General features: G+C 38.7%; 1 protein-coding gene and 1 long non-coding RNA gene across 4 annotated transcripts in view; one reads left to right on the forward strand and one right to left on the reverse strand.

Annotated features, from left to right (window-relative positions):
• The window catches only part of zmp:0000000660 (arf-GAP with Rho-GAP domain, ANK repeat and PH domain-containing protein 2), a 163973-nt gene that overhangs the window by 149334 nt on the left and 2377 nt on the right, over positions 1-12262 (forward strand). For both annotated transcript variants that reach the window (XM_024287902.2, XM_036216728.1), the window contains exons 27-31: positions 1518-1646; positions 3783-3916; positions 4864-4946; positions 8096-8131; positions 9351-9414. In XM_024287902.2, coding sequence (XP_024143670.1) covers positions 1518-1646; positions 3783-3916; positions 4864-4946; positions 8096-8131; positions 9351-9414 — 446 coding nt within the window. The remainder of the gene's footprint in view (positions 1-1517; positions 1647-3782; positions 3917-4863; positions 4947-8095; positions 8132-9350; positions 9415-12262) is intronic.
• LOC112155881 overlaps positions 1-12262 on the reverse strand; it is a 98839-nt gene that overhangs the window by 26439 nt on the left and 60138 nt on the right. Inside the window, exon 2 of one of the 2 annotated variants that reach the window (XR_004949642.1) lies at positions 5289-5357. The exons of the other annotated variant lie outside the window; for it this stretch is intronic. This is a non-coding gene — a long non-coding RNA (uncharacterized LOC112155881). The remainder of the gene's footprint in view (positions 1-5288; positions 5358-12262) is intronic. 2 annotated transcript variants of the gene reach the window in all.

Here is a 12262-nt window from a genome sequence, read left to right on the forward strand (position 1 = left end):
GCCCCAAATAGGATATCTACCCATGTGGACGCCAGGTCTTTAGAGGTTAATAAGCTGGTTGATTGCAGGAATTTGGGTGACCCACCTGGAGCATATGGGGCTTGAAATCAGCACCATTAAGATGGATGATGCTACTTGCATGAGTAGTGAAAGAAAAGTCTTGATGCCATGACTCAACTTTACTACCAAAATAAGTATTAATCAAACTATATGAACATGTTTCCGTATGAAAACCATAGATGTGGTAGTCAGTTGGTTCAGCTGTGCTTTGAAGTTTTCCTCAGCATCTTTCTCTCGCAAACATTTTCAAATAGCCTGATTGCGCTCATACGCCTCTAAACCGTCACACGCCCCCTTGAACAAGTTTTGATGAAAACTCCAGAACCTTCCATATATCCCGCTTTTTTGCATTTCTAGGATGACACCTCCTCTGGACCTTGTGATTAGATGATTATGGTATCTCACTAATGAACGTGGAAGTTCGCTGCAAAATTATCCGAGCATCATTGATTTGACGCCGTGCACAATAATTAATCATCCCCGCCATCACGCGTTATAGATTACCTTCATCTTTCTTGCGTGATCAACCTTGAGCCCTGACCCACCTTCGCTTGCATTATCATGCACTGCCAGCTTCTTTGCGCCTTCCACGCCCGCATTTGATCACAGAAGAAGAAGCAGGAAGTGGTATGCCACGGAGCGTCTCACCTCCACGTCCTCATGTACTTCCCTTAACTTCAGAGCGTTTACTCTCTGTTTTCTTCTCCGCAAAGTTGCAGAGGACACCCCGTCCTCTTTAAGAAGCAAATGCGCGTTGAATATAGAATATATTTGCTGATGGTTCAGCATATTTTACTCGCCGGAATAATACATCTGAGGAAAAGTAAACAGTTAAGCTGTTTTGAAAGCTGGAGTGTGGCAGGTTTGGCTTGCAAAGCCAAATGGGCTGGGGGTGGGGGCGGGGGTGAGTTAATTGCCCATTTTGGAGATAGCTCCGCGTAAACACCTTTATCGAGGACAAAAGGCAGAAAGGGGGAGCTAATATTTGTTGGGAAACGGAGAACTAATTCCGTGGCATGGGTCTGCAGAGATTCTAGAGGGGAGATAAGCCCACTGTTGTTAATAAGTTATGCCATCGTGGTTCTTTTACCTCCTTCGGTTATGGAAAAACACAGGAGTGAAGAGATGGAAGTATCAGACCAGGGGTGGTGGTACACAAATTATCTGCCTTTTTTCAGGGGGGCTGACAGCATGCACCCTGTTTGCCAATTAGGAAGAGATAATAGGTCTATTTTGCACATGAGTGTGTTTTTATAATCGGGTCCCGATATGCTGCAGATAATTTAGACTGCTCTGGGATGAAAACGGGGAGAACAACAACATAATTCTGTTATTTGGTTAACATTAATTAGCTGTGGATTTTCTGATGGGATGCAGATTTGGTTCATGCAAGACAAAAGGGGAGACGAGTGGCTTTGTTGCAACCCCTTCCTCCATTGATGTGAAGTTCTCTACAGAGCGACCGCTGCACCACAGCGAGAAGATCCTTGAGCAAGTGTTGGAGTGGAGCGCTTTGGAGACCCCCAGCTCGGCTTTTCTTGTCATAAAAAAGTTACCCAAGACCAAAAGAATCCATGATGGTAAAGGTAAGGGGCTGCTAGTAGATTGTTTGTAGGCTTAAAGTCCCACTCTAGTCATCTTTTTTAGCGTTTCCAGTGGTCCTTTAATTATGATTATGCTGTTTTTAGGAACAAATTTTAAAAAACTAGGGCTGGAAATTGATAAAATAAAAAAATAATCACAATTAATCACTTTTTTTTTTCTTTTTTCTTTTTATTTATTTATTTATTTTTTTATTCACTGGATGTGCCAACCTGCAAATAATCACGATATGGAATCACAAACAAAATTGTACCTTTAGAATGTTTATTTTTAACCCCCCGAGGGCTTAACACTCAGTTTTTTTCTCCTTTTGGATTTTCTGTTTTCAATTTTGAAGACTACCTGCTTGTTTATCTGGTATTATTTTAATCAGCATAACTCCACCTATGTGACACTACCTTTATTTAGTCATTTTTCCATGTTGTATTTATACACTAGACATAAAACTGTGCAAAAACAAAAAATTCAGGAAAAATGGGATTAATTTTACTGTTGAAGCCCCAAAAACTGGTTTTACAACATAGAATGAAAGTTTTAGGTGTAATTTTATAAAAACAAAAAGAATACAATTTGTCAACAGACTAATTGACATGTTTTTGAATGAAAATACAAGAAGGTCACGAAGGTCAGATTCCTTTTAACCACATAAATGAACAATGTCTGTTGATGGAGGTACATCACAGACCTCACAGCTCCACGATGTGACCTTATTTCTTGTGTGGCTATACGTCAGGCTGCCTGTGTAGCTTCAGCTTCCAGGCAGTAAAAAAGATAAGAATTTCTCCTCTAAGAGTACTGCTGTCTATTTGACATTTTTCCTGGAATTCCGTTTTCCTTTTTTTGCAGTTTTTTTTTCTTTACATTTTCCTTTATGTGTTTATGAAAAATAATAAGGTTTTTGGGAGAAGTTTGATCCAGCTGGATTTCAGGTCAGCTCGGCTGGAGTCTGCTCTCAGGTGGAGGCGTGTCTGTCCACTCTGAACTGCTTGCCTCTCGTAACAGCGGCAGGCGGGACTTTTCTGGTGAACCGCAGAGTTTCCGCAATTTTTACAGAGCACCGATACCCATTGTAGGGAATTCATGTCAGTCCCCATACCAAATAAAATAATAGTTGGTTTCCTCATTGTTGGATTTCTATTACCAGACAGCTCTGTTTCACTCCACTCCCCATAGCGACTGTGCTGCCTGAATTACAGCTGTCTGAACAACCATCTTCCGACTGATTTATTAAAATAAAAGCTCACTTTTGTCCAAAAACTACAAATAAATGCTGTATTATCTCTTTAATTTAATAAAGTTTTGATACATTGATCTCACAGCTGCACAGCAGGACGCCTAAGGGCATTAATAAATATTAACATGCTTTTTTTTTTTTTAATGATTAATCGCGTGTCAACGCCGTAACTTTCACAGCCCTAAAAAAACCTGTGTTGTTTTCTAACACATAGGTTCAGCACAGTGGCAGAAATTCATTTAAAAAATTGGCCTTTGATTTGAGGCGAGACTATTAGTGTGGAGTAAGCCTGCCCTCCTTTCCCCTCACACCCCCAACCTAACATTAACCGTGCAGCAGAAAAATGCCACAAGAACATGTTAAAAATACTTTCATTGGAATGTATCTTTAAGTTTTTTTTTCTTTTTAATTCTTGATATTTATTTAACTTTTGGACTTTTTATATGAAGTTTGTGTTAAAAGCAAACTGATCTTCTCTTAGAGAATTGAATCCGTTCAGCAAACCCATCTTGTCTTTCAACATTCAAAAAACATTTTTTTTTTTTTTTTTTGTTTTCATTTTAGAAATCTTAATGAAACTCTTTAAACTTCTAAACTAACTTTTTTTCCCCAAAAAGTTGTTTTTTGATAGAAATTATAATTTGAATGAATTAGTATCTATTTAAATTAAATCAACCTGTAACTCAATTTAATAAGACTTGTATTCAAATTTAATTAAACCAGGATTTTGGCTGGAACCATATTAAATACAAGAAGTAATCAAACTCAGTATTTAAAAATTCATATTGAAGTAAAATATAAAAAATTAGGAATAAAGATGCAAAAGTCAGTCAATTTGAAGTAATACTTTTTTTTCCATTTTTTTGTCTTTCATACTGTGTTACAGACCAAACTCAGTTTAAGAAATGTGACCATTTAAAGTTCAGCGATGGCTCGTCTAAGCTGCTGTCGGGACACAAATTCCAGGAGAAGTATGTTGTTCTGCGTTCAGAGAAGCTGCTGATCTACAGGGATATCAAGGTATGAACCTTCATTTTTGTTTTGGTTGCTCTGGGGAACTGGTCAGTAGCCGAATGGGCTCCAGCAACTACATGACCCCAAACGGAAATAAGGCCGGTTCAGAAAACCCCTGGATGAGTAGATGGACTACACTGTTTTTTTTTCTTTTAAACCCAAGTATTAGCAAAAATATTGGAAAAACTGTGTCTCAAATGGATCCAGCCGGTCTTGCTTCTCATCTGGCTGGCAACATGTCTCAATGTCTTCGTTTTTCCACATAAAAGAGAACAATCAAACCCTGATGGCAGTGGACTCCCCACTCTTTCAAAAAGGGAAGAATACAGTGTGTGCTTCAGAGAAGATCAGCAGGGCCGACTTCCCTAGAGGGCTTTTCTTCTCTGCACATTCCTGCTGTTGAAACATGGGGTTCACAAAGGACTGTGAAGAAGTGTTAATAATTGATGGAAGTGCAGTCTTTCTGGCTGAGGGATGGGGGGTGTGGGTAGCAGGCGAAAAGAACCACTACCGCGTGTGGGGTGGTGCGGTCTGGCACGACAAAATAGCTAATTATAAATAAATAGGAGGGAAATTAGAAGCTTTACTAGAATTGAGTTGATATTTCTTGGCCCCTGCAATTAGTAGCAGGTCGGTATTTAGTGCAAATTATGTTGGATGAAGCAGAACCGCTGGTGGGTTGTGATGTGTAGGTGTCGGAAACAAGCTATAACTTTGATTCTGTTTGCTTTGTTCTCTTTCACTTTGTTCCTTTGTCACTTGAAGAATGAACTTTGCTGATAATGAATCACACCCATCTTCACGTTGAGATTCACTGAAATGTCTCTGATAAATAATTCATTTTTTAAACATTGTTTTTCTTTTTAAAAATTCTCTAAGAATATTTAACTCTTCTTGGGTTTTTCATTTTTTCTTCCCCGTGTGTTTTTGTTTGTTTTTTTTTTTTTTTGCAGAGCACTAAAGCGGAAAAAGCAGTTCAGCTGAAGTTTGTGAAATGTTACCTAGGCCTAAAGAAAAAACTCAAACCTCCAACCAAGTAAGTGACATTTATCCACCTAATAGGTCTCTAAAGTGCTTTAATGTATTCTGCAGGAAATTTAATTTGGGGAGAGAGGAAAAATTAATTTTTTGTTGTGTCCTTTGTTGCCTATTTCTAAAACAAAACAAAACAATCTTTTCAATATTCAAATGTTTTTTCAAAGGTCGACTTTTTAAAAGATATATTTTTTGTCTTGATACCTTTGTATGTTTAGAAAAAATTTAATAAAAGTTATAGTGATACAGTTACTGTTATTCTGTAAAAAAAAGTTCTATTAAGAATAATTGCACGCTTTTACCATTCGAGATATGAATGCATCTATACATTTTTGATACTCACCTGAATCACACAAATCACAGGGTTGCTGGAGCCTATCCCATACACTCTCAGGTGAAGAGGGCGTAGACCCTAAATGGTTAGAGATTAGAGATAGGGTGAGAACCTCGGACACCCAGAGAGAGCTCTGAGTAGAGACGCTGCTTCTCCAAATCAAGAGAAGCCAGTTGAGTTTGGGGCATCTGGTCTGGAGGCCTCCTGGGGAGGTGTTCCAGGCATGTCCCACTGGGCGGAGTCTAGGGGTGGATGTATCGATCTGAGTATTAATAGTACAGATACCTGGATGAAGTATCGATACTAGCGTTATGAAATTGTTACTTTCTATACTTTGATTGCAGCTTTTCTATAATACGTACAGTAGAGAGCTTCAATTTACTAAGAGAGTTCATGCAAATGCAGTGTCTATCTGTCTGCAGTGTTGCCAGATTGGGCGAAAAAACAGCTCAATTTGAATACACTAGTGACTTTGATGTTTTATCACTGCTTTTATTTTTCAATGTAACTATTTGAATATGTATGAAAACAATACTGGTATCTGTATTGGTATCGGAATCTGTATTGATATTGCTATCGGTATCAGTATCAGTAAATGTATCGGTATTGGTACTAGTATCAGTATCGGTAGTGGTATTGGTCTCAGTATGTGTATCAGTATCTGCATCTGTATTGGTATCTATACTAGTGATACTAGCCCTGTAATTACTGGGTATCTGATCGATGCCCAAATTCCAAATATCACCCACCCCTAGCGGAGGCCCCGGGGAAGACCCAGCACACGTCTCTCAGCTGGCCTGGGAACACCTTGGAGTACTTCTTGTTTGGAATGCGAGGGAGGAGGGGGTCATTCAGTCCAGTTCTCACATAGTTCTCACATGCTTTTAACATTTCCCTCACCACACATTATAGAAAACATCTTACAAAAATATTGAAATATTGAACAGTAGCAGACTATCTGAGTCTGTTTTAGTAAATCATTTGCAGCTAATTGGATTCTGTTCATATAATGTGTTTTACACATGTCACACCAACTTTGGAAACAGGTTTCTAATGATCCATATGGAGACTAATCACCTGAAGCAAATTAGCAAACTAGTACTACTGTTACTAAAGATGTCAACATTCACAGCTTTTTTCTAAAGCCATCTTTTAAAGTCTGGATGCGTCACACTGTCAGTATGCGGGGAGTTCTGGCCTCGAACACATCGTTCTCCCTTCACTCCAAACCCTGGTGTCCCGAGGGGATACCAACGCCGCTCCTGACGCTGCCTTAATTTTTCACCGGAACAAAATTGATTAAATGTAATTGCATTTTAACAAATACAAATTATTCAAGTCTGCGTCTGCGAATAGGACTCCGTTTTAAATTAATGATCTTCTGTTATTGTAATTTATGGCACATGCCAAAGCTGCTTCAGCTCTTGTTGCTCAACAGAGAGCAGCTTTTTCACGTTGCTTAATAATAATTCTTCATACCTTTAGCAACGCTATAAATTCAAGTCAGGGGGAGTGTGAAAAATTAGCTTTGGGAGCGATTGTGTATTTTTTTTTCTAAAGCAGGAGAAAATGGGTAGAAGGACAGAAGTGTGGTGCAGTGTGGCTGAGTGGGCTGTGAGAGCGGCGAAAAGGAGAGTTGTAGTGTTAGCAGAGGCTGTGCTTCAGTGCCTCATTAGGCAAAGGTCTATCTTTGAGCAGCCTGCCGCGGCGCGCTATTGGCTGAGCTCACAGGAGCCTTGCTGCAGGCTCTCTTCACACGGGCAGAGAAGTTTTCACCTCTCAGTGCTTCTGTGCAAGAAAATTAACACTCAAGTCTGCATAGAAACAAGTATTTGTGCACGCTGAAGCACAAGAGGATCTTTTTTTTTTTTGGAGCATACAATGAAGTACTATCCAAACTGGGATCAGCAAAAGTCTTTTACCTGTAAGACTGACATTAATCAGACTGTAATTCATCCTATTATTTATACTAAAAGGCTTAAATTTGAGCAGCATTCAGCCTATATGTTGTGTCATGCATAAGCAGCTTCGTAGAACCCCAAGCCACGCCCCTCTCTGAGCTCACTCTGATGTTGATGCAGAGACTGGCGAAGGTCGCTTCGCTATGCCGAGCACGGCGGTGCTTGCTTACTCGCTAAACTGGCCTTTGGAAAGCTGGCTTGCCTGCAGACAGAGACCCGCTGTGGAATAAGGAGAGAGCCTGCTTGGGCCTCCTGGACCTTATGATTTTTTTTTTCATTTTTATTTTCATTAAGACAATAATAAAAAGATCCTTTAGTTACTTCAAGCTAACCTTACTCTCACTGCCTATCACAGATCCAGACCACACCTCTCCCGCTCAGCCCGCCTTCCCTAGCCCCGCCCCCTGTTTTTTGCATTTTTCAAATCTGGGCTGAGAGCGGAAGTCAGCGTCCAACTGTCCTGTTTGGTTACACTTTCATTCTTCCTCCATGATCATGTTTCAAACAGTTGAAACTTTTGTAAATTAAAACCGATACTTCACAACTTTCAATGTGCATTCAGAGGCCACACGTTTTGTTCGCAGAGCCACAAAAAATGTAAAAGAAAAAATTGCGTAGTACTCCTTTACATGCTTCTACATAGACTTTTCATTGAAAGTGGACACTTGAACTTTTGTTGCTGAGGGCGGTGTGAACGCTCCTTAAGAGTTTTGACCTTTAGTTATCCTAGTGATATGAACTCAACTCATAGATTATGCCTTAATAAATTCTTCATTTTTAAATGAAAAGCTATTTGAGTTCAGGTTTGCACAAGCCACTTTTTCCATGTCTGATTTGATGTTTTCTTTTTTCCAGCTGGGGTTTCACAGTTTACACTGACAAACAGCAGTGGTGAGTAAAGAGGAGACTCTTCACACTTCATTTATTCTTCATTTATTACTTTTTTATGTTTATTGCTCTTCTTTTCCATCTTTGTCACCTCTTAGTTTCTATTTTTTTTTTCATTTCTCCATCCTTCTTCCTTTTTTCCTCCTACTTTCCTAACTGTTTCTTTCTCTTTTTCTTCTTGGTGCTTCCTCCTATTTTGCCTTTTGCCTAAATGTTTTTTCTTCTATTCTTTTTCTTCATTTTCCTCTTCCTCATCTCCTTCATACACTTCATTTATTACGATTTTTGGCTTTTTCTCCTTTTTTCTCCTCCTGCTTGATGTCCCCTTTATTCTCTTTGACAAAATGTTTTTCCCTTTTTGAATCATTCTTTTCTTTGTTTTCTCTGTCACTTTGTTCTTTTCCTCACTGTTTTTTCAATGTTCTCTCTTTGCTACTTTTTCTCATCCTCCTTTTCGTCTTTTTTGTCCTCCATCTTTTTTTAATTTACCTTATAGATTTTTTCCTTTATAAGAAACCAGCTAGTGACATATATCAACCACATGACTACACCAAGGAGAAAAAAGTATTTAGTCATCCACCATTTGTGTAAGATCTCCCACATACAAAGATGAGAGAGGCCTGTAACTTTCATTATATGTATACTTTAACTATGAGAGAAAAAGTGACCAAAAAAAAAAAAAAAATCCAGAAAATCAGATTGTCTGATTTTAAAGAATTTTGCAAATTATGGTGGAAAAGATTAACTTTGTTATTGGCCAAATACTCATTTTCCACCATAACTTACAATAAATTATTAAAAAAATCAGACAATATGATTTTGTGGATTTTTTTTTCTCATTTTGTCTCTCATATGAAAACTGATGAGAATTACATGCCTCGCCCATATTTTTAAGTGGCAGAACTTGAACAATTGATGAGTGCCCCAATACAAACTTTTTTGCCCCACTTCATGTCCTCCATCATCAGAAAAATGCCCCACGGACATGTTGAAAACACCTAAAAATGTTCCTCAGGAGTTTATACAAACACACTCCTGAAGTGCCTAGGGAGGAGTTTACTTAAGCCCCCTTTTTTACAACTGATTCAAAAAGAATTTTGATTCAGAAAAGGTTGTAGCAGTGTGCATTAAGATTAAGTGACTCCCAAGCTTAGTTATATAAAAGATTTGAATAAAACAAAAGAAAGTTTGTAACACTACTGATTTCTACCCCAATCTTCAGGCACTTCTGCTGCAACAAGAGGGAAACGCAGGTCAGCTGGGTGACTGACATCATCGCCATGAAAGTAAGAAACATTTAGCTGAAACATTCAATTCTTCATTGCTGCTTACTCTGATCTTCACATTTCTATGCACCTAAATTAGCTATAAATCAGAAATTTCAGTCAAATTCCGCTCATTTCTTTCTGCTTTTTTTATTTACCCACTTTGATAAATACAAAAAAAGTAATACATTTTTAAAAATTGACCTCTCCAAACACAGAAGAGTTTTTACCCCATTCACTCACTGCTGTTGTGCTGCTATGCAGATGGAAAACACAAACAGGGAAATAAGTGTGAAGTTTTTGAGGTCACTCAACAATGACATAAATCACTTTATGTGGAAAAGCTGTTAGAATAAGGTCAAGGCGACTGTAACAATCACATTGTGGTACTTATCCCCCCGGATAGAGCGCTTTGTTGTCGCTGTCAGCCGCTGACGCAGCACATATGACATAAATAATGCAGCGCAAAGCAAACACAGGGAGAGCAGCTACAGATCCGTCATATTCTCGGATTAGTTTTCCACTCTCATATTCATTGCTGCTACCTTCTTTGTAAAATGGCGTCTTGTTTTCTCATTAAAGTAAAAAAGGCTCTGTTTTCTTCTCATTTCAAGCTAAACAAGTGAAGTTAAAAAGCTCTGCTCGTCCTAAACAAGACGATCAAACTAAGTTTTCCCCACTTGTTTCTACGCTCAGCACATTTCGTCAGCATTAGCATTCTCCTCGGCTTCCTTTATGTGAAGCCGTCTGCAGCACAGTGTTGTTTATCACAGGTGCTTACTGTAAAAGCCTTTAAGTGCCTTACTTTGGGTTAGCAAGTAAAAAGGGCAGCTCTGTCACAGAGATATCGATCTAAAGCGCAAGGCAATTTTTGTTTTAAGTGTTTCAAGGTGTTTATTTCAGTGGACTTTTCTATGCTCTTCGGGAAGGCTCTTAGCGCTGCATCAGCTGAATCTATAGCAGACTGGAGCCGACTGAAATTATTAGGATTCTCCTCTCAAAGCCTTTAAATATCAGGATTGACAGCTTCCAACAGAGAGGCTTGTGCTAAGGACTCGGGACTTAAGCGAAGGGCAGAGAGAAAGTGTAGACGAGACAGAAGACACAGAGCCCTTCAGCACTGGTGCTTTCCTCTACCTGTTAGCCAGCATTGTGCCCTTACAGTTTCTATAGTAACTGGCAATAGAGGATCTTACTCCCAAGCAAGGAAGAAGGGATGGAGGTGGAGAGGGAGACGAGGGATTAGGTTGAGGTGGGTGTAGAGGTCTAAGATTGACTCCTCGCTGTGATGAAATGAAGATTTGTTAAGGAGATACAGTGCTGTAGGTGTGTGGGTTGACAAACAGGAACATTGTTAGTGAAAGATCGCAAAACCAAACATGTTTTGTTTTTAGAGGACTTTTTTTTAAATCAAACGAGCAAGAAAAGCAAAAATTGAATTGGATTCAGTTTGAGAACCTAGTCAGTGAGTTTATTCAATGTGCTTTAGCCTTAACAGTATGTCCTTTAATGCAAGATTTTATTAGAACAATATTGGTACTGGCAGATAACTCAAATACATATATATTAGGATTGGGTTATATATAAATGAAGTTGGTTTGTTTTTACTAAAACATGAGGGTGCATCAGCAAATCTACAGCAAACTTCAATATGTCAGTAGTGTGATAGAATTTTAAAATATTCTAAAACATGAGGACGCTTTAGCGCATGTACAACAAACTTCAATATGTCAGTGGTGTGAAAGAATTTAAAATGTTATTAAAACAAAAAGACGCATCAACACCCCTCTAACAACTTCAATGTGTTTGCGGTTTGAAAGAATTTTAATCTTTACTCAAGTATGGTTATCTACAACACACTTTAACATGCCAATGGTGTAGAAAAAATTATTTACATTTGATTTAATATTAGGACACATCAGCATGGTTAAAACAATGTTTTCACAATTCAAATGAACAAAGTTCCTGTTTGTATCATTGGTTATAGTAGCAGTTTTTTGAGGCAAGGTACCATAAATAAACCGAACCAGTTGAATCCCTTTGCTGGAGCCAACCCAGCTGTTGTCTGGTGAAGGTGGGGGTACACCCTGAACAGGATGCCAGTCTGGTGCAGGACCACCCAAATGCACTCACACAAACACAACTTGGGGCAATTTGGAGACACAATAAACCTATGAATGAAAAAGTCTGTAAGATAAAAATCAAAGTCATTACAGTCCTCTTAGTGAGTAAATGTATTGTTTGTCCAGGAAGTGTGTTTAGGCCCAATAGGGGAAAAGTTTGTTCTAAATGTGCTGATGTAAATGTTATAAAACCAAAACCACTCCCTATTTAAAATGCAGAGTGACCATGTTAACTCAGCTAACCTCACTGTCAATCATAGATCCAGACCACACCTCCCCCACGTAGCCCGGCCCCCTTTTTTTTCTTTGCATTTTCAAATCTGGGCTAAGAGTGAAGTCAGCCTCCAACTATCCTGTTGTGTTACCCTTTAATAAATGACCTTTGTTTGTCTTCAGTACGGTTCTGACCTCCATCCAATGACCGCTAACCGTAAGGAAAAATCTGACTTCAAATCATCCCCCGGGACAGTTTTATCTGAGAGCAGCAAACTTCCACAGCACAAGGTCAGTTACAGCAAACTGGTAAGAACTTTGTTATAGTTGTCTATATATTAAGTGTTACTAATCATTTAACACCAGAAATGTTACAAGGGATACCTAAATAATATTATCTCCGTAACTCTTAGATTGTTAAAGCAATCAATGTTAATTAGCTGACTCTGATGCAGAGAATGTGTTGAATGTTGGTGAAAGCCGTATATCTCAGCTTTTTAAAAAAAACACTGTAGCTGAACATTGGTGTTATA

The sequence above is a fragment of the Oryzias melastigma genome, linkage group LG18 (genome assembly GCF_002922805.2).
Source record: "Oryzias melastigma strain HK-1 linkage group LG18, ASM292280v2, whole genome shotgun sequence".
Classification (NCBI taxonomy): domain Eukaryota; kingdom Metazoa; phylum Chordata; class Actinopteri; order Beloniformes; family Adrianichthyidae; genus Oryzias; species Oryzias melastigma.